Source organism: Macrobrachium nipponense, chromosome 32 (assembly GCF_015104395.2).
Source record: "Macrobrachium nipponense isolate FS-2020 chromosome 32, ASM1510439v2, whole genome shotgun sequence".
Taxonomy (NCBI): domain Eukaryota; kingdom Metazoa; phylum Arthropoda; class Malacostraca; order Decapoda; family Palaemonidae; genus Macrobrachium; species Macrobrachium nipponense.
In genome coordinates this window covers 21,513,870-21,541,003 of record NC_061094.1, presented here as the reverse complement: position 1 = coordinate 21,541,003, position 27,134 = coordinate 21,513,870, and the positions used below count along the sequence as shown (strand labels likewise).

Genomic DNA, 27,134 nt, shown 5'->3' with positions numbered 1-27,134 from the left:
TAAAGAGGAAAATAAACAACAAAAACCGAACATTTTATACATTTTTACTTTATAAATATATTATTATAATATATTATTAGATAAGTAAATAAAATCCGAAACATTTTGTACATATTTATCTATAAATATGATATTTTGGAACAATTTTAAATAGATGTCTAAAAAATGTAAACTACGCCCCTAACACGCGTCGTTACATTGCCTATTTTGCAGCACTCTGCTGTTCGACTACCATATGTTCCCGCCAACTAGGCGTGACAGGTTTTGGAAAACAACGGAGCGGCGGTGATATTTAATAGGGTCTATAGACCCTTAAAGGGTGTGCCCAAATTAGCAGCTAAGGAATTTCCAGTGATTGTTTTGCTACAAAATGACAATCTGTCTTAATTCTCAATTGTCCCATTAATGGTGTAGACCTTTCCCCACCCCCCCCCCCCCCCCCCTTTTCTTTGATTCCAAAGTAAGTAAACAGTGCATGTTATAATAAGCATTTCTGATATTTGTGTGCCCAAATTTAGGCACCTTTCGAAAAAGAGGGTGTAGCCAATTATGGAATTGCAAGGGTTTTTCGTAAGTTTTCAAACTTTGTTTCTAGTACATCTGGTTGAGTATAGTACATTTCCATTTTACTCACTGAGGATCATAATGCTCAGTTCAGCATATGGTAGGGCGCCCGTATCAAACGTAAAAAGTGATGGTGTTTTGTGATACGGCCACCGTATCACATGTGCTGAAAGGATTAAAAAATACCGCATTATATAAATTTAGATGTTCGATAGTCCAGAATAATACTTACCTATGGATCCAGTGGAGACATGCAGAACATTCTATAGAATTGCGTCCACAGGTAGAACGGCAGTTGCCACAAGGGTACTTCATCATGAGTAAAGAAGACAGTCTAATCGCAAACTAGCTATACACGTAGTACTGGCAGTCAGAGAGAGACTCTGAGAATGATCTGTGCAGTTCTCGGCCATCTTTTATACTTAAACCAGATATTCTCAATTGCTACATAGACAAAGACATTACAGCGTTGTTTTGATTATTTTTTAAAAAATCGTGGCTTCACACACTAGCTATTGTGTTCATGTTACGGCAATTACAATCGTGACTTCACACATTGAAAATATATAACCGAAATCGTGGCTTCACCCTATAGTTTTTTTGTTCATGCCACTGCAATTCCAGTCGTGACTTGACACATCAACAAGTGTATAATTTTAATCGTGGCTTCACCCTCATGCGACAGCAATTGCCTATGGCTTCTAATAAATAATAATAAATAATAATGCTAATAAAAATAATAAATAATAATACTAATAAATTATAATACTAATAATAATAATAATTATTATTATTGTTATTATTATTTATTATATTATGGTTATTAGTATAATTATTTATAAGTATTATTATTTATTATCATTTTTATAAGTATTATTCGTTTTATCATTCATTAACTAGTATTAGTTATTAGTAACATTATTTATCAGTCTTATTTATTTATAAGTATTAATTCGTTTTTATCATTTATGATATTATTATTTATTGGTAATCATTATTTTATCAATATTATTATTTAAGTATTATTTACTAGTATTATTATTTATCAATATATTATCATTTATTAGTATTATTAGTTTATTAGTTATTATTATTTATTATTTATTTTATTACTTATACTATGACTCTCTCGGCAAAAGCGCACAAAATATTCCCGAATAGCGTATGGTCAGGAATAACTTTCCCTGAAATGAATAACTTTTCATAAAACCTTCCTCAGCAAGGATAAAAAATAATCAATTAATTTACTGTATCGGCCGGAACGTAAAAGAGCCCAATTTGTTTCAGAGTATTTCCCAACAGTAAACAATCCCGCGTGTTTATGAGCCAAAAATAACGGCCAGCGACGTATTTTCAAAATGGCTGCGGTGAGAAATCTCTCCCCTATGCAGAACCTGGCAAAACGCAGAAAAAAACCGCATAACATTGTCCTGCAATCAAGATTTATATTCCCATCAGAAGTTACATTCCCCTTACATTGATTCCACAAAAATAATTAACATTTTGGGACGTTTTCGCCCGTTTTCTCTCATTTTCGCCTCTGTTTCGCCCGGTTTCTCTCGTTTTCGCCCGGTTTCTCATTTCCGTACTACCCCAAATAACTGGTTGCGCTGGCAAGAGCAACAACCAAAACAATCACAGTCTTGACCCAACTCCAAAAACGGGGGTAACTAATGGGAGAACTTGTTAATGATGGTTTCAATTTTAATGCTGCTTGACCTTGCGCCAATATAGCCTCAAAAAAAAAAAAAAAAAAAAAAAGTACAAAGGTAGTCGTCGGATACAGCAAGAGATAGTGTCTCGGTTTCATTTCATACACAATTTTTTTTTATATTACCTGTAATTTTTATTTTTATCTTTTACATTGCCTATTCCCCCCTTTTTTTAACACTTATTCAGTGATTTGGCCATCTTCCACAATTATTCAACATAACTTACCACTTAAAATGTTATGTGGGTGTACTGTTAGAATTCACAGAACATTCTCCAAGCATTGGATAACTTACATCATTCAGCACTAAAAGTAATGTGAACATATTTTTTTTTTTTAGCAAAATAAGGCAACTCTTGCAGTGAATATTTAATAAATCAGGCAGATAAACCATGAAAATACAAGGCTTTATACTGAAGTCAAGACAAAGAACCAATGAATATATTTTCTATATAAAACAATATAAAAAATACAGGGTACTTATATTTGAGCTTGATGTTACAATTATTTTACACAATGTTAACTTCATCATATAAGCACCTCTTTGTGTGAAATGGAAAGCTGCTCTAGATAAATACCCCAGGATAAAATAAAGCAACAATACGGATACACCTATGGTATAGTAATAAATGAAACACCTATGGCATTGTAATAAATGTAAAATGCATCTGAACCTATATGAAAACAATGAATTTGATCAAATGAAAATGGTGATCCAAGCTCCTCTATTTCAGTCTGTACCTGGGGGAAAAAATACAGTTTTCAGAAAAATACTTTCATCAACCAAGACCAATACAGGGTATCAATAGCTACTACAAATCAAGGAAGGCAGTATTATGCACACCTAACATTCACATTATAGAACCACATACAAGATATATAGTAAAGAAAACAGTTGCTTTGAACATTGCATTACAATGAACACTTATTCAAAAAGATAAGGTATAAAGAGGCTTATAAAGCATACAATTAACATTATACTTAAACTAACAATAACATAGTACCATAATATAATCTTAAATACAGCTCACATGACACTGCAATGTAGTTTTCTACTAAAGTGACTGACTTTATAAAGGTTTAATCTCATAATGCAAGGACAGGTAAAAAAAATAACTTCCATATTTCAAATAATTCATGGAATACTGTAGTAGTTTTGAGTTGACAATTGCAATTATTGTACAAAAATAAAAGGCAGCACATGAAAGATGACTACTGTATTGTATACTAATTCTTCAAACGGTGAAACTGATTAAAAGAATATATATTCTACTCATATGTAATTGTTACCTATAAAGAATACAAAATTTAACTATGGTAGGACATACAGCCTGTAGATCAATGATGCTAAACAAGCAATGCCCACAGGAATCAGCCATGACTTCCATGAACTGTAAAAAGAAAAAACAAAATGATATGGCATAAAAAACAACAAAGCAAAATATTCATTCAGTAAATAATGGTAGACTGCAAGTCTGGAATGAGGAATTCCATCTTAGACTTGTTACTGGAAGGAAGTGCTTGGATATAATTATTGTACAGTAACTTGCATGTATTGTATTCAATTACTGGAAAACTCAAGCAGCCAGACTGGCACCTCAACTTAATGGATGTTCAAGTAATGAAGCACCAAGGCCCATTAGTATACAATACCCAAAACCCAGTGTAGCAATTGTGATAAAAATGCCTCATTCTTCCCCACTCTTGTAATGTAGCTTTATTTCATTGTAAGTTTCTTAGAAGGCCTTTTAAGCTAATGAATTAAGCGATAAATTCATCATTGCAAATAGAAAAATATGAAAAAAGTACCGTATACACTCCCTGCAAGTGTGTGCAAGCATTTGTCTGCTGATTTAGTGCTGAGCAAGAAGTTACTATTTTGTACTTCATTCTTGTATCTTCATGTGTGTGCAGGGTTTATTAAATATATATTACAATAATACTTTATGAAAATTCATGAAATCCTTACTGTATAAAACATGTTACATGCTACTGGAGCTTTGGCTATCATATACGTATTAATGATTAAAACCTATGGTAAATATGTAATGCACTAAATGTTTGTCACAAGAAACTTGGTCCCAGAATGTTCAGTACTCACAACATTTTAAGTTCAAGGAAGTCCAGAATCATAACGATTACAAGGACAAGAATCATTTTTACACCATCACTTTCCTATTGTTTTTGAATGCACTCCTTTTTACATAAATAGCATTTATATTATTGTATTTGATAACATCTTTGTACATATTATTCAAACTGCATAGCATCTCTGTATGCGTGTTAGACTATAAATTAAAAATTTATTCTTAAAGAAAAAATTGTTTGGAGAAGTATACAAAATTTTCCTCTAACACAATTGAAAATCAACTCTATACGATCTATGAATAATATAAATTCATCTTCGTATAAATGGCAACAGTTGGTACTATAGATTCATACATAAAAATAAAGCTAAAATGTAGGACGGTAAAAATAAACACCCAAAAGAATAGTTCTGCAAAAACATTCAAACAAGATAGTTCAGCTAGGCTGCTCTGTATCAAATTATGCTAGACATAAAACATCAGTTTGATATGAAAAACAGGCTCTATACAAGGGAGGAAAAACATTCTAAATGTTCAAGAAGTGGAAGAACAGTACTGAGCTCGGCAAGATTAGTCAGTTACCTTGGAAGCATCTCACAAGGTTAGACAGGCAAGTGTCAGCCATATTAGTTTCTAAGCACTCTGATGTAGCATATACATTTTGTTAATCATCCAGCAAAGTGTCAGCAGTAGTTAAATGTGGTTTCTATCACAGCTCAGATGTATGTTCTGGTTTGACAGTGCTGTTTGTCTGGCTGTATCACACCATTCATCTGCCATGTCCCAGTGTATGAACACAAAGAGTACATATTACTAACCCTCAGACATTAGTTGTAATGTATATGATAGCTTAGAAAAATTAGACAGTTGAAAGAACCTTATGAATAAATAAAACACAGGTTCATTAACGATACATGTCACCACACAGTCCCAAAATTCTCATGCCATAGTCTTATCATACACTTGTGAAAAGTTCTGGATGTTGGCAGACAATATAGCAAATTTTAAAAGTAATTTGTATTTTTCCTAACACAGACACACACACACATCTGAAGTTCTTTTGCCAGTGAACAAGAGCTGGAATGGCCGTTCAAACTTATTGACAGGGTAGTTAACTACCAACAGGCAGGGGGAAGCCCCATATGTAAGTGTTTACATAATAAAAATATGGAATGTTAGTCCATATATATAAAAGATTGCTTGCAGGAATGTGATCAGACTAGAGACGCTAAAGATGACGTATACAATAAGTATGTAGGCTAAGATAACATGCCGTCATCTGTGGTCATTCATTTGTTTTGAAACAGTCCAAGCTCCCTGCTTGAGACAACTACCCCGACCTATGATTCAAACGGCCTACGTGATCTGTAGCGTGTCTCATTTGATTGTGTGTTCGTATGAAACTATGTCATTTGTATGTATGTTCATATGTTCGAACTACTGTCTGCTCCTTCATAACTTGTAACAGAGATGGTAGACAGGAGAACAGAGTTAGCTATCGTCATTAGAAGACCTGTACCTCTTTACCTAAGCTTTATCATGAAGAGGAATAGGATTAGCCATCATCATTGGCAGAAGCGATCAAGCTATCGTTATTAGAAGACTTGTACAATCATATCTGATCTTCACCATGTAAAACTTCAGAAGAATATATAATTTTTTATACTTAGTGTTTTCTACAAGAACCTCCTCACCATGAGTTTAACACATCGTCGTAATAACCAACAAGATAATACCGACTTCGTAAATGATCTACAAACCCCCAGACACTCCATTGAAGATGGAAGTGCAATACCAACCGACTTAGCGTAAGATTATCGCTAGTCTAACATTACCTCATAGGGCGCCTTATCATACAAGGCACAAGCCCTAATACATACACCTATCAGTTACCACTTCACTTTGCCTTCTGGCCTAGATATACCAGAGTGAGGGATGGCTGAGGTGGGCTGTAAATGTGAAGAACTTCAGGTTTGTACATTAGGATATACAGTACGTAATACAAATGCAACATTTTCGAATCCTGGAGAAACCCTGCAAAGGTGTTTGTTCAATTTTTGGGGGGTAATTTCTAAGTTTTCAAGCTTTTATGTGTAAATTGAATAACATTAAATGAAATTGTTAAGATACAATAAAGTTTTACACATACTTACCTGGCAGATATATACTTAGCTTATGTCTCTGACGTCCGACAGAATTCAAAACTCGCGGCACACGCTACAGGTAGGTCAGGTGATCACCCCCTACCGCCGCTGGGTGGCGGTAATAGGAATCATTCCCGTTTTCTGACAGAATTTTTCTTCCCCCTATCTCCTGAGGGGAGGATGGGTGGGCCATTAAACGTATATATCTGCCAGGTAAGTATGTGTAAAACTTTATTGTATCTTAACAATTTCATTTTTACACATGCAACTTACCCGGCAGATATATACTTAGCTGATTGGCACCCTTGGAGGAGGGTAAGAGATAGTTACTCAATATGAATAGCAATTCAAAAACAGGGAAAACAACTTTTGTTGTAGGTACTATAAATAAACTTAAATACCTTGATTCCTACCTTATTGGGCAGAAGACTTCATGAGTACTGTCTATGAGTCTGCTTGCCTCAAGAGTTCCAGTGAGGATGAGACCTGTCACTGAGAACCCTTCTGGATCATGTCAATGGGGCGAGCCCGCTTACTCGACAGAGCCTTATTTGGATCATACCAATGGGGCCTATCCCACTTACATGGTAGAGCCTTCACCTTTGTCGTATCACGGGGACTAACCCTCTTACAAAGACAGAGCCTAGGTCCAAAACATTACAAGGAGCATGAAAACAACCAATCTCGACCACCTGACCACACTACTTGTTATACACTACGAATTGAAAATGGTACTCTTTCCTGACCACTTTCAATCGACCATAAAACAACACCACAAGATTAAAATTCCTAATCTATCTAAACTAAGCTAGATTGGTTTCAGCCCCCTGTCCCAGCACCGAATCCGCAGACACGTAAGGTCCGAGAGAGAAGCACTTATCATAAGTCACACGTACATCTCTCAAATAGTTAGACGCAAACACAGAACTTGCATCTCCAATATGTGGATCCAATTAAGTCGTTTAACGACATATTCTTGTGGAAAGCTAATGAGGTTGCTACGGCTCTGACCTCATGCGCTTTCACTCTCAGTAGCTGCCCGAACAAGGTATTTCCTCTTCCACAGGCAATATGTGCTTCTTTAATAGTTTCTCTGATAAAGAATGCCTGTGCATTCTTTGACATCGTTCTTCTCGGATCTCTTACCGAGCACCAAAGGCTCTCTGAGTTTCCTCCCATTTGTTTTTTCCTCTCTAATAGAACTTGAGGATCCTTACCGGACACAAGGTTCTCTCTATTTCTCTCCCTACCAGGGAAGTCAATCCTTTAACTTCAAACGTCCTTGGCCAAGGCTTAGAAGGATTCTCATTTTTGCTAAAAATAGGGGGTTAAATGAACACACTGCAGAATCCTTCCTGAAGCCCACTGTGCCTTCTAAAGCCTGGAGTTTCACTAATCCTTTTAGCTGATGCTAATGCAAAGAGAAAAATCGATTTTCTAGTCAAGTCTCTGAACGATGAGTTATTGGGAGGTTCAAATTTCTCTGACATGAGAAACCTCAGTACCACATCCAGGTTCCAGCTGGGTGGTCTGGCTGTCTTGGACTTCGAAGTCTCAATGATTTAATCAAATCGTGTAAATCATTTGTCATCCGTGATGTTTAGCCCTGTATGTCTAAACACCAAGGAAAGCATACTTTTATAACCTTTTATGGTCGAGACTGCAAGGTTACATTTTAGTCTCAAATATAAGAGGAAATCTGCTATTTCCATCACAGAGGTACTGGAAGAGGATACATCTGATTCTGTCCCACCTTCGGAACACTTCCCACTTCGACTGGTACACGCGTATAGTTGACGGTCTCCTGGCCCTTGCAATTGCCTTTGCAGCAGCGCGTGAAAACCCCTTCGCTCTGACGAGTCCTTCGACAGTCTGAAGGCAGTCAGACCGAGCGCGGGGAGGTTTTTTGTGGTATCTGTCGAAGTGGGGCTGTCTGAGAAGATCGTTCCGTAAAGGAAGGTACCTTGGAAAATCTATCATCCATTCCAGTACCTCTGTGAACCACTCTTGAGCTGGCCAAAATGGGGCGATTAGGGTCAATTTCGCTCCTTTCGTCAGAACAAACTTCCTTATTACGTTTCCTATGATCTTGAAGGAGGAAAAGCGTAGCCGTCTATTCCTTCCCAATTCAGGAGGATGGCCGTCTATCGCTACTGCTCTTGGATCTGAAATCGGAGAGCAGTAGTTTCTCCAGCCTGGCATTCCAATGAGTTGCAAACAGGTCTATGTTTGACCTTCCCCATAGGTTCCAAATTTGATTGCAGACCTCTGAGTGTAGAGTCCACTCCGTGGAAATGACTTGATCTCTCCTGCTCAACAAGTCTGCTCTGACGTTTTTCTCGCCTTGTATAAACCTCGTCAAGAGTGTGATGTTCCGCTCCTTTGACCATAGAAGAAGCTCTTTCGCCTTCTTGTACAGTGAGAGGGAGTGAGTCCCCCCCTGTTTTCTTATGTAGGCTAGAGCTGTCGTGTTGTCGGAATTTACCTGCAACACTGAGTTTGCGACTTGGGCTTCCACTGACCTGAGAGCCAGATGCACTGCCACTAACTCTTTCTCGTTGATGTGCCAGGACACCTGTTCCCCACTCCAGGTGCCTGACACTTCTCTCGGGCCCAACGTCGCCCCCCATCCCGTCTCCGATGCGTCTGTAAACAACACTAGGGAGGGGTTCGGTAACTGCAGCGATAGTCCCTCGTTCAGTCTGCCTGGTTCTAACCACCAGCTGAGGTTTTTCTTTATCTCTCTGGACAGAGGAAAGATTCCCACAGATCCTGATTCTTCTGGTCCCAATTCTCCTTCAAGAAGAATTGAAGAGGTCTTATGTGAAGCCTCCCTAGAGAAACGAACTGTTCCAATGAGGAGAGGGTCCCCAGAATACTCATCCATTCCCTCGCGGAACATTGTTCTTTCTCTAGGAAGGTCTTCACTTTTAGAATGCACCGTTCCTGTCTTTCTATGGACGGAAACACTTGAAAACCCAGAGAATCCATCAGAATCCCCAGATAGACAATGCTTTGCTGGGATCCATCTGGGATTTCCCGAGGTTCACTAACAGTCCAGAGACTGAGTCAAGTCCAACGTTGATCTTAGGTCCTCCAGACACTGATCCCTGGATTGCGAGCGAATCAACCAATCGTCGAGATACAGCGATATCCTTATTCCTTTTAAATGCAGCCAATGTGCTACATTTTTCATCAATCCCGTGAAAACTTGGGGAGCTGTGGAAAGACCGAAACAAAGGGCGCGAAACTGAAATACTTGGCCCTGTATCATAAATCTTAGATACCTTCTGGACGAGGGATGATGGGTACATGAAAGTAGGCATCTTGAAGATCCAATGACACCATCCAATCTCCTTTTCTTAGCGCTGAAAGAACTGACGACGTCGTCTCCATCGTGAACGTAGTTTTGATCACAAAGTGATTCAGAGCGCTTACGTCCAGCACTGGTCTCCACTCCCCAGAGGCTTTTGGTACCAGAAAGAGCGATTGTAAAATCCTGGTGAATGAATGTCTAATACCTTTTCTATAGCCTTCTTTTCTAGCATCTGTTGCACCAGAATGTAATAGTGCTTGGTTTTTTAAAGGATCTCTGTATCTTGCCGCTAACTCCCTTGGAGTGGATGTTAAGGGCGGTTTTCCCTGAAGGGGATCAGGTATCCTCTCTCGAGGATCGAGAGGGACCAGTTGTCCGCCCCTCTCTGAGCCCAGACTTTCGCGAACCTCAAAAGTCTGGCTCCTACTGGAGTCTGGAGGACTCCTGTCTCACTGCGGCTTCGAGAATGGGCCTTCGAGAAGATCGTCCTCTCTTGACGGCCTTCTACTCTTAGTTGCGGGTCTTGAGGTTGTTCTTCCTCGAAAGGGCTGTTGGAAAGAGACCTTATTCGCTGTTCCCTCTCTCTTAGCCATCGTCACAGCCGGTTTAAGCCTCTTGGCGGACTGAACAAGAAGACCTCCTGCGTAGCTTTCTCCGACAGTGATCTGGAAATGTCCCTCACCCTGTCTCCTGAGGAAAAAGGTATTCCGAGAGTGGAGAAAAAAGCAAAGAGGATCTCTGTAATGGCGAAACAGACTTGGAGAGAAACGAGCTATAAACTGATCTCTTTTTGAGCACTCCTGCTCCAAAGAGAGATGCTACTTCTGTGGATCCATCCATGACTGCCTTGTCCAAGCATGAAAGGACACTTGATAACACCTCCATAGTCACGAACTCCGGATCTTGCGCTCTTTTTGCTAGAGCTCCTAAGGCCCATCCATGAAGTTGAAGACTTCAAGTGTGCGAAATAGACCCTTGAGTAAATGGTCCATCTCGCACATTCCCCAAGACGCTTTAGCCGAACAGTAGAGAGCGTTCTTCTAGAAGATTCTACTAGAGCAGAAAAAATCCGACCGCGTTTGCGGAAGCCGGAAGGCCTAACCCCATGGGTTCCTTCGTGTCGTACCAGTACACGCCCGGCTTACCTGTCAATCTAGACGGAGGACACAAAAACACCGTCTTACCTGCCTCCTTCTTAAACCAGGAGCCAGTTCTCCAGATTCTTTGATGGCCTTCTCATAGATAGAGTTGGCCGCATCTTGACAAAAGAGGGGGATTTTGCCAACTTAGTACTTGATAGCAGAGATCCCGGAGAAGGAGGATCAGCTGAACACAGCGAGTCCCCAAACTCCTGAAGAAGTAATGCAGAAAGTCTCTTATAATCAGAGACTCCTACTTCTTTCGTCTCTTCCTCCTCCGAGACTTCCTCCAAAGTTACATTCGGAGAGGGAGACTTCTTCGGTGAAGGAGTCCTGGCAGGTATGCGACTCTTATCCTTCAAGAGCTCGTCCGAAGGAGCCGCCAGTTCAATACCCGAGATATGTTTCCTCGGTAAGAACAAAAATCCCGCTTTACTTTTCTCCTCCCTTAGGTTAACGTTGGATACCTTACGTAGGGGAGGATCCTGAAGGCCTGAGTTATTAGGCTCCTTTGGCGCCTATCCGGAGGAAAACACTGAACGCGTTTTTTTCTAATTCTCGAGCGCCTACTATGAGTAGGGCGCGAATCCAAAGTCAGGACTCCTTTCAGGCTCTTGGCGCCTGTGAGGAGAGGCGCTTGTGCCTACTCTTCTGTGACTCTTAGGAGTAGGGAGCGCGCCTGACAAAAGGCTCCTTTCAGGCTCCTGAATCTTACGAGGAGAGGCGTCAGAGCCTACTCCTGATCTACCAGGATTAGGGCGCAAATCCCTGGAAAGGCTCTTTTTAGGCTCTTGCTGCCTTTGAGGCGAAGCGCTTGCGCCTACTCTTGATCGTCTTACAGGAGTAGGGCGCAGATCCTCGATTAGGCTCCTTTCAGGCTCTCGACGCCTGCTAGGAGAACGGTAAGCGTCCGCTCTAGATACTCTTCCAGAAGTAGGGCGCGAACCCATGTTTAGGTTCTTCGTCGAATCTTGGAACCTGCTAGGAGAGGCGCTTGACTCCCTTGAAGAAAGCCTATCATAAGGTCTCGAGTAACTTAACGAGACTCGATCATCCAGGCGTCCTATCGAACGTTGGCGCCTAGAAAATCATCCTTAGAAGGAGAGCCTTTCTCGCTTCTATCTCTCTAGCAGAGCGCTCTCGTTCTTTCCTACCACTTGCAGAGGAGATCCTACTCCTCGGAGATCGTTCGACAGATACGAACCGATCGTCTCTCGCAAGGAGACTTTTTCCTTACTACCTACAAGGAGAGGATCTAGCGCCTAACTTCTAGCCGCTTTGCGCTATGACTCCTAGCTTCCGAGCTTCTACGAGGAGAATACCATCTTCCCTGTCTCGACGAAGTTTCAAAGGAGTCGTCTACTCTAGGAGGCGAATAAGTTCTTACTGGAGAAGATCGCCTATTATACTCCTCCTTCCTAACCGACCTCTTGACTGGAAGAGAGGCGTCCTTCCTGCGAGAAGGCTCCTTGCGCCTACTAGTCGAAAGCGAGCCTACTAACGAAGAGAGATTCTCTTGGAGGTCCAACAGGAATCTCTTAGTAGATGACCGAATCCCTTCTGGAGAGGATTCCGGATCCTTCATAGCCTTCTTAGGCGCAGGAGAATACTCCGGAAAAGGCTCCGGGCTGGAGTCAAGAGCGCCTACTCCTGGAGGTTTCCAGGCTCTCTTGAGAGGGCGCGATTTGGAAGAAGAGCTCCATCCTCGTTTAGGAGAGGACGAATCAGAGTCGGAAAAACACCTTCCTTAAGAGGCTTTTCCTATAGCTCTCTATAGCAGCCTGGACGAGTCTACAGGACCTGCTGAAGGGACGCCTGACCGTTGGGGATACTCTACATCCACCCCTTGCCGGCTTTGAGGAGGCATTCCTCCTCCCCTGGGCATGGGAGTCTGAAAGAGGTCTAGGCCTAGGAGCGATGCGGAGTCGGTCAGACGCCCCCTCCACTGCACTGGGACACTGCACTTATCACTAGACACTTCACCCTTACCTTGGTTTATATCTTGCAATTGCTGTTGCAAATTGCGGATTGAAGCTTCCACAGCGGCTCTCTCCGGCAGACACATCTGCGGGTTCGCTGCGGGGGGAAGGAGCTGAAACCAAAAAGGAAGATGGCGAAGCTAATGCAGGGTTAGAAATACTATCCTGTTCCGCATAACAGGATCTACTTGAACTTCTAGCTGAAGCTTTTCTAATCCTATCCTTTTTCTAACTTTCTAACATACGAAGTTAGTTCTTTCCATTGTAATTCAGTTAAGTTCTCACATACATCACACGTATCCTTAAGGGGATCGGCCGGTTTCCGACTTTTTAACGACAGGATGTTGATATATAGGGGGTTTGTTAAAGGATATTGTGTGGAACTTCTGGGAAAAAATTTTTTGTTCAGTGAACCTTAGGTTTTTGTGACGCCAGAGCATTTTCGGTCAAAAATGGCCATTTTCAAAATGCATCTCCTCCTCTGCTTTTTGGTTTTAAGGGATGAGATTTGAACCACGTATAAAACACATATGAACCTTTGATATAAAGCCGGGGATTTTTGATTTTTCAATTATTTTTCGAGATATGAATTTTTTTTTTTTTTATGAAATTTTCCCGGAAAAATTACAGGAAAAAATATTGCCAAAAATCAGGAACTCAAAATATTAAAAATCCCTGGCTTTTTTTCAATCTACCATGTTTCCCCATATTATATATGAAATTTCATTTAGATTGGTCCAATACTAAGGGAGGAGATACATTTTGAAGGTGAAAAACTTATGTTTTGAGAAACGGGCCTTCAAAGTTTTAGGTACATAAAAAAAGGTAAAAGACTGTGTTACCATTAATTTTATGGTTTTATTTTTTATTTTTGAGTATTAATGCAAAATTATTATGAATAGGAATATTAATTAATTGCTTATCTTTGTGCTCCAGCAAGCTTAGTCTTGTGTGCTGTGTTCCAAAATTTTGAATGAAAACTTTCATTCGCGTTTTGTGTAAGACCGCGAACGCAGCGTTCAAGCAATTCTTTCTCAGACAGGGCTTCATACACAGCCTTTATTTTCCTTTCACTCTCAGCATCTAAATTGATAACTGTTGAAGATCTCTTGAACTCTATTTTCTCTCTTTCTTTACCCATTGCTATGCTGCGCTGAAAATAGCACCAAGAATCTTCCCCTTTTTGGACAAAGTCCATGACGTTGATTTTCTTTGGAACTGAATATATGGTTGGATGATGCCATTATATCCTTCTTCATATCAATCCATGATTTACCAATATTACGGTGGATTGCCCTGCCATAATAATTAATCATTATGCTAATGTTTGTATCCGACAATTGTTGGAGACGGACATATCTTTTTAGGACATATCTTTTTAGGACATATCTTTTTTACTAGTGTCTCAAATCAATCCCTTTCCAAATGGATCCTCGAAATTACTTTGCATCCACAATTCGGTATTCGTGATTCATGTAATTTTTTCAAGTCTTGCTTCGCTTATTATTATCATTTTATTTTCACTATCGTTGATAATATCAGCCTCCGATCTACTGCTTTCTTCTTCTAAAATATCTTTGCCCTTTAGCAGTGATTGAACGAATAAAGGACGATTAGGGGTGGATGTGGTTGGCCTCTGGACAGCAGAGATCATAGCGTGCGCCATTTGCTGCGCGGCCTCTCTCTCTGTCGTCGTCGCTTCATTCCCCTCTATGGCACTAGTTTCTTGAATTCTCTGTTCTACTTCTTCGATGGGCATATCCAATTGGCTTTTCCGCATTCTAGAGGCATGAAGTGAAGTCTTGGACCTTTTAGGCATGGTGAAAAACTAAAAACACCGCAGAAAACACAGAGTTCAGTCAAGGCTAGCGAGCGTGAAAAAATGCGACCCTATAAAGTGCAAGTTTTATAGGCAACTGTTGGCCACTCCAGTGGGCACGCGCTGAGCCTCATGACTCATGATGCGTGCTTTGTCTTGTCTAGGAATAACTAAAAAGGTACCAATTAGGCTATTATTGACATTATATATTTCATTTCAAAGGAAGTTTTCGTAACATATATCACAAAAACTATACCAGACTAAATCATTTGCGCTACTGGTGTTTTGTGGGTATAAAGTTATTGTTACATTTCAGGCCATAACTAGAAAAGTAAGGCGAATTTTAGCATAATACTTCGTGGACACATTCTTGAATGCTCTACGAAGCCATAGAATTTTTTTCAGCAAATCGAATATGTTTCATATTTTTGGCGTTTTTTAGGCAGCCGATCCCCTTAACCGAACAATCCCTCCCCCTACATTTTACACAAACAGTGTGAGGATCCAAAGTAGCCTTAGGCAACCTCACTTGCATCCCTCATTTACACATACTCTAAACAGAGTTCCAGGTGTTAAATCGGACATAATTACTAACTAAATCCAACACAAAGCGTATGCCAACAACCAAAGATCAAATACTTCCCAAATAATCCTCGGCGAAGCAAGCAAGAAATTCTAAGCAGGAGCTACCAACAAAGTTGTTGTCAGCACCGGCGACAGAAAAATTCTGTCAGAAAACGGGAATGATTCCTATTACCGCCACCCAGCGGCGGTAGGGGGTGATCACCTGACCTACCTGTAGCGTGTGCCGCGAGTTTTGAATTCTGTCGGACGTCAGAGACATAAGCTAAGTATATATCTTGCCGGGTAAGTTGCATGTGTAAAAATAATAAATAATGCAAATAATAATTTCTCTTTCTATTTCTCTGCATATGTAATCTTCACATAGTCCTCTATTTTTACCAACCATTTATTTCTTTTTTAAGGGTAATATATTAAGCTAACTTTAAAAAGGAATTACAGTAACTGTAATATTATTTATAAGTTAGCTTAATAATTACGAAAAGCCTACTACTTTCTCTCTCTTTCAGAAGAGAGAACTACATATGTTGTACGTGTGTATGTTGCATGTGTGTAATCTTCACACACACTTATATTTTTACCAACCATTTATTTCTTTTTTCATGGGTAATGTATTCAGCTAACATTTAATGAAATTACAGTAGCTTTAATTTCATTTAAAAGTTAGCTTGATATTTAAGGACCATGATTAGGGTCATATTTAGTGTTCAAACTCTAGAAGTAAGCATTTATTAGCATTTTTAGAGACTGTGCCAAACTTATGCAAAACTTTCCCTTGAGCGAGGGGGTCTGGAACCTAACCTCGTGTAAGTTCAGGGTAATACTGTACACAAATTACTTTTAAATTTATTTGTTCCTACACAAATACAAACCTTCGTTCTTAACATAGGAAACTTACCCATTCATGAGTGAAATCTGGATACTATCTGAACTGAGTGGTAGACCCAACCTAGGGTGTTACCTTCCTGATCAATTAGGAGCTTACTGCAATCCATTACAGGCAGCACCCCGTTACTGTTGGTATCGGTTACCGGCATTTCAGTTTTACAGAGCCAGTTCAATATATTCATAAATGGGTTTTACCCTACGTAGGGTTCGTAGCACTGTTGTCTGGTTATCGGTGGCTTAGCCTAAGTGCCGAGACAGCCTCATAAAATACAAACATAATGAATATGTATCTTTTCTTTGACTATTTTAAAGTTATCCTTTACTTCGCTGTATCTAATAATAAAATTTAATTAATAAAACTTCAAATGGCAAAAGTCTGGCATTGTGTCATGAAAGACGTCAGGACTCGATGGTGGCTAGAAGAAAAACGGAGTGCAGACTGATAGGTGAGCGGGGCTTCACCCTGCCTGTCAGTAGCTGACTACCCTGTCAAAAAGTTTGAGTGGTTGTTCTAACTCATTTTCACAAGCAACATCCTATGTAAGGAAAAAAGGTTTGTACTTTGGGAAAGAACAAATCTAAAATTTACCATTAGAAAAGAAAACCATAGAAGTTATTCCTGGAAAAAAAGGAGAAAAATAGTCTGCAAATCAGCCATCTGAGAAAGATTTTTAAAAAGTTAGCTCAGTCGGTGCAAATAAGCCATCTGAGAAAGATTTTTTTAAAAGTTAGCTCAGTCGGCCAAAGGGTAATTGTTTTGGGGTGTCCTAAAATGGCTTGGACTCTTAAAGGGAATAAATATGTTGAAGGAAAATTTCAGTAACCTTGTTGTTTTCAGAATTTAACATCCAAAATAATTGGCAACTATGCCCAAAGCAATGTGGGGATGGATAATGATATTTTTTTCAGAGTGGTTTAGGCATGTATTAGTGCCAACTACCAAAGATAACTTCTAGAAAAATGCCTTCATGCAAAAAGTGTGTGGGGGGGGGGGGGGGGGGGGGGGGGGTGGGGGGGGGGGGGGGGGGGGGGGGGGGGGGGGGGGGGGGGGGGGGGGGGGGGGGGGGGGGGGGGGGGGGGGGGGGGGGGGGGGGGGGGGGGGGGGGGGGGGGGGGGGGGGGGGGGGGGGGGGGGGGGGGGGGGGGGGGGGGGGGGGGGGGGGGGGGGGGGGGGGGGGGGGGGGGGGACTACTACAGAGCACAACCTATTGCTGAAGAGCTTGTCTGTAACAATGTCTATGCTGTATACCACCATCTAATGTAACCAGCTTCTTCAAACCTACGGATCTGGGGATTTACTCCTATGTGAAATAAGAAATCTTCCTTTCTTACAGGTACAAATATTTTGAATAAATCTGTTTTATTGAGGCATTGTATCTATTCAGTTGTTCAGTATTTTAATGTTCTGAATAAAATTTATGCAAAAGCTTCAAGATGTGGATTTTTGTTGATAACAACCATTGTACAGTTCCCTCCAGGAATTTCCGTACAGCTACCTTCACCCATTAGCTCCTATTGTATAAGAATGTTATGGTAACACTGCAGGCCTTTGTTTACCTTTTCCAACATGAATGTGTCTTCATATTGTAAAAAGAGTCATGATTGGCTGGAACAATTTTATATATGCCCCGTTTCTTCATTTGCATTTTCTTTATTTACCTAAATCTCTGTATATAATGGCCTCATGATAATGGGATATTACAAATAAATGAGCTACAAATTATGAAATGATAATGGGATATTACAAATAAATGAGCTACAAAATATGAAAGAGTAAGTTAATTTATACCAACTCTAAATTAACAAGCAAAGTAAAATTAGTATTCTGTCTGTAACCATACATCGCCAACTTCCACCAACACATGGTTTGGCTGAAGTTTCCAGAGTCATTGACTCGTTATGAATTACTTAGTCCCACTTCTAGGCAGCTTGAGCTCACAGAATACCAGAAAAATTGTCTATTACTATGGTTATTTTCAGTGTGGTCATAGCGAGCTTGCAGGTTTGTTATACACCGAATTCAGAAGATATGAATAACTCCATATAATAATGATAAAACCTGTATTATAGGCTATCTCGGCTCTTAACAAGTTATGGCATATGCATATATTCTACATAAATATGCATACTCATGCTTACCTAATTCAAGAATAAAAAAAAAAAAAAAAGACACTGCCTAACTTGTAAAATTGCGTGGTGAATTTGTTATAAGATTTACCATTTTACAGCCTTAAGGGACCTACAAGATACGTTGAGCCACGTGACTTACGAATAGCTCAAACGAAATTGCCTACTGAACAACCCGTTAAAATCACCCTACAATTAGATACAATGACGCCATGCGATTCTGAATGCCCAATAATATTGTCATGACTTATGCCTAGTGATGGCATATAAATGTGAGACCTGAGTTATATTCGATGAATGCCTTAGCAATGTTATACCTATTTGCTTTAATTTCTTGAAGAAGTAGATACGAATTAGTCTTGATAAGTTATGTAGTTTTGTATAATATATCTGCTTGATAATTTTTATGTCATCGATTCTTTGTTGATGGCTAAACACTTTTTTTTTCTGTCAGTGGAACTATGTTAGATTTGAAAACTATTTGAGAAGTGCAGACAGAAGATATATTGGCAGTTGCTCTGAGTGAAGAAAAAAAGATGTAAAAGAATAACCAAGTGATGTGCTACATCCTGAATTTTGTATCAACCCCATATATCAATAGAAGTGCGATGTGGCATGTATAACTTCAGGCGAAATATGGTTGAAAGATAACATGGTATTGCAAATCTCTCTATTTCTGTGGCTAAAAAATCCAAGTCAGCAACTCCTTGAGTTGCCTAATAATAAGTAGATTATTTTTGGTAGGAACCATTGGATAAACAATGGGGAATAAATTCCTTTGTTAAATAAGACTTTATTTTGGAATTTTGTCTCCTTTTCCCAACAAAGAAGAGTAATTTATGCACAACATATAGACAATTTGTTTGTAACATTAATTTTCATCTACCAGGGGTCATGGGGACTCATGAAGTTCAAAACTATACAATTTATGGTTATTTGGAAACTAGACTGCAGGGGAAGTAAAGAAATCATTGTCTATGATGATATCTCCAATCAAGAGATTAGGTGTAATATATCTCACACTACTGAATAGTATTTAACTAAAAGATAATTCATGGCAAAATTGACTGAAACAGGTTCAGTAGTCATTCAACCAAGTTCTTAATCCATAGAACTTTACAAAGGAGGCTATCTATTTTGATGTGTTATTCTACTAAAACTCTAAATTGATTTTTCGTCTTTAATTAAAGATGCCATAAATAAAATCCAATATGAATGACCCTTTTAATTTCAGAAGAAAATGCAGCACACTGCTTGACTATAATAGACTAGAGAACAAACGAGAAAATATTGCTGAAAAATTTATTTTCTGATTTAGACTTGGGTTATTGACGAGACCGTCACCTTTTGATCCAAGTTCCTCCAGAAGGTTGGTAAAACAAAATAACCTTACTCTCTGAACAAAAATTTCAACATAAAGACAGAGGAAACTCTACTGACAGGTATTGGCAATATGTGATCTGCATTTGTTATCTCTGCGATCTCTTCAAGACATTCAACTCATAATTACAAAATCCAGAACATTAGCCAAACTAATGAATATAATTCAAACATATATACTACAGGATAGTTGCAAATTTTCGAAAGAAAATGTTACTACATTACGTAATTCATTTATTTCTCCCTCGGTCATGGAAAAAGGTCCAAATCAACAGATACAGGAATAATGAGAAGGGAACCATATAGGTTAGCAAAGAGTAGAATAAGCTTGATATTAGTGAAGTGGTACAAGATGCAAGTAAAAAGTGACTAATTGATGACTACAAGACGAAAGGAGACATAACAGCTGCTTGCAGAGGTTCAAGTCAGTAACAGAAAGTGGCTGTTAGTCTCTACCAACTACAAATGCATTGGAACGGTCAGGGAAGGCACTATAAATCAGGTCATGCAATGAAAAAGGTAAAGGGCCTATAATATACTCTCTCAACCTGTTTATAGTTGCCAACAATCAAATAACTGAATTTTACAATGGCAGTCAGGAGAAAACTAAAAAGGTGTTGTTCTAAAACAGATGGACTTATTTTTTTAATACTACTGGTCAGGTTGATGGGGATCTAATCATGGTAGACATATAACATTGTATGACAGAGCTATGGAATTTAGGCTATAGGCCTGGTGCTGGGACAATATGAAGTCATTGAGCCGTGTCGGAACAAATGACAATTTGTCCAAAATTGCATTTTTCCTAACTATACAAACCTGAGGTCCTTTTACAATAGGAAGGTACTAGCGGCAGCTGGATAGGTCGTAAGCTTTCGAACAAGGGGTTCGGTAGTTAACTGCTTGTCCGACAGGCGCGCGCGCGACTGGGAGGTAAACAAATCACTTTTGCTTTTGGCCCAAGCAAAAACTGCAGAGTGAGGGGTGGCATGAGGTGGGACTATGTGTAAAAGGACCTCAGGTTTGTATAGTTAGGAAAAATGCAATTTTGGACAAATTGTCATTTGTTCTGACACGGCATACAAACCTTCGGTCCTTTTACAATAGGAAGACTCACTTCTTGGTGGGAGGAATCTGAGTCTTTTGTGAACAGACTGGTGTTCGCCCAACCTTGGAATGCCTCCCTGGTCGTAAGAGCGAGGGAGGGATCCAAGCCTCTGTCCGATTGATCGGGGTGTGCACCGCAGGATCAATGGTCAGACCTCTGGACCAAGTACTAAGAGAGAGGCAAGCGTATCTCTTCGTACCAGCAAACAAGAACAAGTTCCTATTTGCAAGAGGCCACATAAAGTTATGGTTTGTCTCTTGTTGGCATCCACTTCCCGCCCCTTGTAGGAGGAAGTGGTGGATATTCGCTCCCATCCCTAGTGAAAGGGATAGGATGGGGCTCTGTCGAGTAGCTCACCGGCATCTCGTCCTTATCCAGCAAGGTGATGACCGTATCCCTCTACCCACAGGTAGAGGGGGAGAAAAAGATAGGAAGAGAAGCCAGTCACTCTCTCATTCACTTATCTATTCTTACAGTCACACCAGGACTCGATGCTGTTCAGCCTGCTAGGGTCTGGGTTAGCTACACAACGTGTTGAGCAGCACCACGGGTCCCAAGGAAAACGATCCAAGGACCTGTGGGCAATATCCAAAAGGTAGAAGGAGGTGCCAGTTGTCTGGTTGTACCAGACCCATGCCTTCAGTACCTGCGCCACGGAGAAGTTCTTGTGTAACTCGAGGGAGTGCACTTCTAGGTCATCTTGGTGCTGACGAAGAGTCTTCAAACACTCAGCCTGGGATGTCGAGTTTCTTCAGAAAAGCGCGGTCGCGCTTTCACAGGACAAAGCAGCATCTCCTTCGCATCGAAGGCGGTGAAGTCCATTAGGGAGGGGATTGTGAAGGACTCTAATCCGATCGTCAGGAACCGAAGGGTTCGAGTCTTCGCTACGAAGTCGTACGAAATCGAGCGTCACGAATCCCCATCCCCTGGATGCTTGACTTCGCAGGAAAAGTCATGCAATTACCTCAGAGGAAAAGAAGGGAATGGTCGTATGACCTATCCCTCTTCTCGACTTCGGTGATGTCCTGTACCCATACTGGTCTATCCGTCTGCAGCGAAGTGTCTCACATTCTCCTATCCCCAAGCAGTGAAGTTCTTCTTCTCGGTACGTGGATAGGACACCGACACTCAATGGTGGGTGTGCGATGGTATGGGTACTGTGACAAGCCGTTAGGACGAAGAAAAGACTGTTATGGAACAACCGAACTAAGTCCACAGCGAAGTTCGTAACAGACTTGGGCGCTCTGACAGCTGCCGACTGACTGCGTTCAGTAGGAGGCAAGTTGTCCAAGCACCCGAGCAAGTCACGTGACCTTCGCCTTAAAAGGGTTATGCCAAGAGACTAAACAAATAATTTGTTCGTCACCGATGCCAGAAGGCGAGGTGAAGAGTTCTCTTAAGGCATGTGCCCAACAGGCGAAAGTCAATTGCCTTCTAGAGGACCGAGGTCACTGATGGCAAGATATCTCATAGTATAGTTGATTCTCAGCTAAGGAGAAACAACACTATGTGTCGTTGAAGACGAAGGTGTACAGAAAATGCAACCTACGTCTTCACAGCTGAACCGAGAGAAGGATTCTCAAGATTCTGAACCTGTGCTACAATGAAAGCGGAGCGCTTTTCAGTAATGAAGACACAGGGAAATACTGCCTGAAGAACTGCTTCTCATGGGCTGAACATTTGGAAGTAGAGCTGTCAGGTCGGAGAGTAGGCGATGTCTTCTGACACATCTGTTAATTCGGGCGAGCAATGAATAATTGCACACCTACGAATACGAGATATTTTGAAGACAAACGGGCGGGGACTAGTACAGACTTCTGTTACCGTGCGGTAAACAGAAAGATGAAAGAGTCCAAGAGATATCTCTGTTGAAAATTCTCGCAATGTCGAAGGCGATGAAAATCGAGCGTCACAGCAGTAGATGGTCCTTCATTATTGCGAGAATCCCCGTTAATCAGAGACCTAAGTCCATGATTGTTGGGCAGAGATACGGTTCGGTAGTCAATCAAACCAGGGGAGAGAGAGACGTAACCGACCGTGCATCTCCGAGACCTAGCTGATACTGAGCTGCTATCAGGCAGTTCAATACGCAGTAGCTCTCGGTGACTTGTCATCCTGAGTTGCCAGGTAATCCATTATTCCACGAAGGATAATGCGTTGGCTAGAACCATCGAGCATTAAAGAATACGCTCGCAGCAATTATATTTAAAACGAAACGGATTTCGTAAATACAAAAGCTGATTTGGTGTTGTCATGACAATAACCAAGTATCTAAAATCGAAACTGATAACTGCTGGGAGGTTGCAGGCAACCCCGAGTTGCAGTTCAATTAAGATACAATTCGTCTCGGTCACAAACCGTAGAGTTAACTACGGTATGCGCCTACCCCCTGGACAATTCAACTGTCAAAAGAATCATGTCGCGAGGGTAATATACGTAGTATATTTGTAGGTTCTGTACAACGACCTCCATCCGAAATTCTTTTCCCCTCGAGGAATGAGAATAAGGATTGGAGATCGACTGCCTTCGTTCTCTAGTCAAGAGAGTGAAGGAGAAGTCTTTCCCAAAGGAAAGCTTCAATGGTGAACAGAATACCGAAGACGATAGTTCAAGCCAAACTGGAAGTTCCCGTCCGTTCTTCTCTATTCCAGGTTAATCGCCTACTGTGAGATACTCTTCTTTCAGCAGCAGTCTTCTTCCAAATGCTAGAAATTACAGGAATTCGAGCATAAGCAAGGTTCCCGATATCGTGTAACAATTATCGGGGATTCTCGCTCACTTTGGACCGTGGTCTCGCCTAAGTGTTTGGAGATCGTAAAAAACTCGAACACTCTGAGTGCGCTAGAAATTCCGAAGAATTCTAAGCACTCTGCGAAACCCCCACCGAATTCGTCAAACGATATCGGCTGGTGGTCCTCTCGATTCCCGTAGAAATCGAGACAGGGGCAGGATCCCTCCTCAACGACCGGGGCTTACGTCAGGTAGGACCCGAAGGTCCCCCCGGTAGCGCAGCCCCTAACATGGAATCTTACAGAGAAATCTCTGTAGGATCCCTCCCCTTTCCCTCGTAGCCGTAAGGAGAGAGGGAATGGGGGAGGAATTGGATACTGGCTCGCCTTCCCAGCGGAACTAGCAGTTGGAGAAGAAAAGGAGCAGCCATCGCCTTACGGCGCTGGCCTCTCAGAGCCTGGGAAAACGTATCGTCAGGAGAAAACGTTTTCCCCCGAGGAGGGTTACGAACTCATACTGTAGGTAAGGTCTGCCGCCACTGTGAATGTTGTCTGGGTGGGGCTGATCGACACCTGACAGGAAAGAGCCGATACCGTCCTCCGACTCATTCCAGTCCTCGTCGAAGTCGAAACCTCTCAGGAGGACCGAAGGGGTATTCAAATACGGTGTCCGAAGACACGTAGAAACGCCTCTGTCGCAGTAGAGGAGGTGAAGTAGCTTGTTCGACCGGCCAGAACTGAGAGAGCCTTCTTGTCCGGAGACGAGAGACTACCTGGTTCAACACAGTCGGCAAGCTCCGATCGCGGCAGACCCACCGTCGATTTGGGTTCCCTCTCGGGCCCCAAAACGACTCGAGCCGAGACGTGGCTCTGCTGGTGGGAGCGGCGATCCTTCCCCGAGGTCGTTGTGCTGACGAATCAGCGCCATAACCTCGGCAAAGTTCCTCTGGATCTCGGAAGTCACAGCATCTTGCAGAGTAGGGCCGTTAAGCCCTTCGAACAAGAGCATATTCCGAGAACCTTCCTCCTAAGAAGGGGGAACAGCGACAGCCCTCTCGGTCTTCTCCATCCACTTGCGCATACGTCCTGGCCGGTCCAAGAACCGTGCCTGGCGGTAGTAGGGCGTCGTGGTGGGATCATGAGGGGCGCACCCCTCACGATACATACTCCTCAATACCTCTCTCCTCCCGGTGTAACCCAAGGAGGTTGAAGGTACGGGAGAGGCAGACCTGACGCTCCCCCCTCCTCGCTCGCTGGCAGAACCAGCAGGCTTGGAGGGCTGCAGGCGATCGTCAACCCGCGTGGCGATCGAGCTGCAGGCCTGGTCGAACCGTCTCGCTGTGGAGAACGGCTGGACTGAGCACAGCGGCCCCAATCTCGAGTGTCAGAAGAGCTGGTGCTGGTTGCCGTACCCGATCGCTCTCTGTGAGAGCGACGGTCAGGCGACCTGCAGGCTCCACTGTCACAGTGAGAACCGGTGCTTGTCCTCACGGCACGTCACGTCGCTGGTTCCAGCCGTTGGCTGGCACCGGCGAACGGGAGGGGACTCTTCCCAGCCTTAGCCCCGTGGGCCGGTCTGACCGTTCACGTCATCCCGGGTAGCCAGCTGGTTGCCGCGAGAGCGAGAGCTGGTCTGGTGAGAGTCGCGTGAGCGGCTGTCACCAGTCTTCCGACCCGTGCCGTGAACCTGAACGCTGAGCATTGGCTCAGAGGTCTGGTTCCTGGCTGCATGGTCGCTGGTAGGCGACCGTACACTCGGTACACGCGAGAACGAGAGGCCGAGACGGACCCTGATGCAGTGGCAGAACCACTGACACCAGGCGAGGGAAGTACCGGTGTTAGCCGGTACCCCTCTGGTCCCCGTAGTCTTCTTCCTTGCGGAAGAAGAGAGGGCCCACGCTCCCGGAGGAGCAGGAGGACCAGCGGAAGGAACCCTCCCGTCCCACCGAGGTGAGACGGGTCCCGAGAAGCTCCCGAGGGAGACTTCTTAAGAGGGAGGAGGCAACCTTCTTCTTCCTCGGCTGTGAAGCCTTAGAAGTCGAAGGGGAAGAGGCGGCAGCCGACGACGATGAAGAAGATGAAGACGATGACGACGACACCTTCCTCCTCTTCTTCATCAGCTTCCTCAGGACAGACGTAAGATCTGCCATCCAGGGCGGAGCCGGGGCTGCTGTAGCCGAAGCCACAGGGCCCGGACGCACCTGTACAGACAGACCAAAGTCTGGGGTAGTACCACCACGAACAGGGACGACGTCAGCAGGTATGGGCATCTCAGGAACAGCAGGCACAGCCAGCACAGCATCGGCAGGGACAGCCAGCGCAGCAACGACAGGGACAGCCAGCGCAGCAACTGCATCAGGCAGCACCGGAAACACAGGAGGTGGAGCAGCAGCCAGCAACATCCTGGTACCGGCGGCAGGTCCAGGGGCGAGCTCTAGGGCAGCGGAAGTGTGGTCGCGGCAGCGCGGCAACCACGAGCGGCGGCGGCACGCCCCCTCTCGGTACGGCGAACGGCACTTCACAGCGGCTGTAGGCAAGACTGTTACCACGTGAGGCGAGTACACAGGTGAGGAGGGACGTCGTCACCTGGAGTCGATATCGTTGTCGTGGTCACCACTCCATGGGTGACCGCAGCAGGCCCCGACATAGAACCGCCGCCCCTGGACACTTAGGCACGCCTGCAAATCGAAGGACGCCCATACCTCACCAAGGTCCACCCTCGTGGCAATAGCACCTGCGGAAATAACAGTAGTAGTGATTAGTGGGGGGAAGTCCCCTCGCGCGGGGGGGTGAGCCCCACACGAACGAGCGGAAGACCCCGAATACAATTGTACATCGGGCACCGAGCGCCCTCCCCGCGCTCGACGGACGGGTCGGGAGGAGGAGAAAACCCAGATAACCTCCCCCCCGAAAGGGAAGGGCTATCTGTGGGAGCTTAGCGGGGGGGGAGGGATTCTCGTTCCCCACCCCCGCACAGCACCCATGTACCCAACAATAATAATAAGAGCCCGAGAGCAATCGTGCCCCCCTCGGCACCGAATGCAAGGGCAAGAGGATCAATTCCCTGACTGAGCGGAACTTGAACCAAAATAAATATTGATGCAATCAATAATAAAAGGAATAACATGAAAAGAATCTTGCATTACGATTCACTTCACAATGAATAAGGGCTCGGAGCGAGCGCATTTGCGCCTCGGTACCGAGCGCAAGGGTAAAAAGGATCCATTCCCGATTATGAACGGAAAACTTGATCCATAATGAATTGATGCAATCAAAATATATATGAAAAATGAAAAAGAATACTGCGCTTGCGATTTCACTTCATACAAAATAAAAAGGGGAAGGATCAATTCCCGGGAAATAGCGGAAACATTGATCCAAGTAAATAATGCAATCTCAATAAAATATGAAAATGAAAAAGAACTGCACTTGCAATTTCACTTCATTCAAATAAAAAGGGGAAAGGATCAATTTCCGGGTAAGAGCGGAAACTGATCCAAAATGAGTATTGCTACAATCAAAATAAATATATGAAAATGAAAAAGAATACTGTACTTGCGAT

At 42.6% G+C, this 27,134-nt stretch overlaps 1 protein-coding gene across 1 annotated transcript in view; it reads right to left on the bottom strand.

Annotated features, from left to right (window-relative positions):
• Window positions 1-2,631: 2,631 nt before the first annotated feature.
• The window catches only part of LOC135207267 (cytochrome b5-like), a 76,851-nt gene continuing 52,348 nt past the window's right edge, over window positions 2,632-27,134 (bottom strand). Inside the window, exons 4-5 of the mRNA XM_064238922.1 lie at window positions 3,604-3,666; window positions 2,632-3,016 (exon numbers count right to left, since the gene is read on the bottom strand). Coding sequence (XP_064094992.1) covers window positions 3,001-3,016; window positions 3,604-3,666 — 79 coding nt within the window. The 3' untranslated portion in view covers window positions 2,632-3,000. The remainder of the gene's footprint in view (window positions 3,017-3,603; window positions 3,667-27,134) is intronic.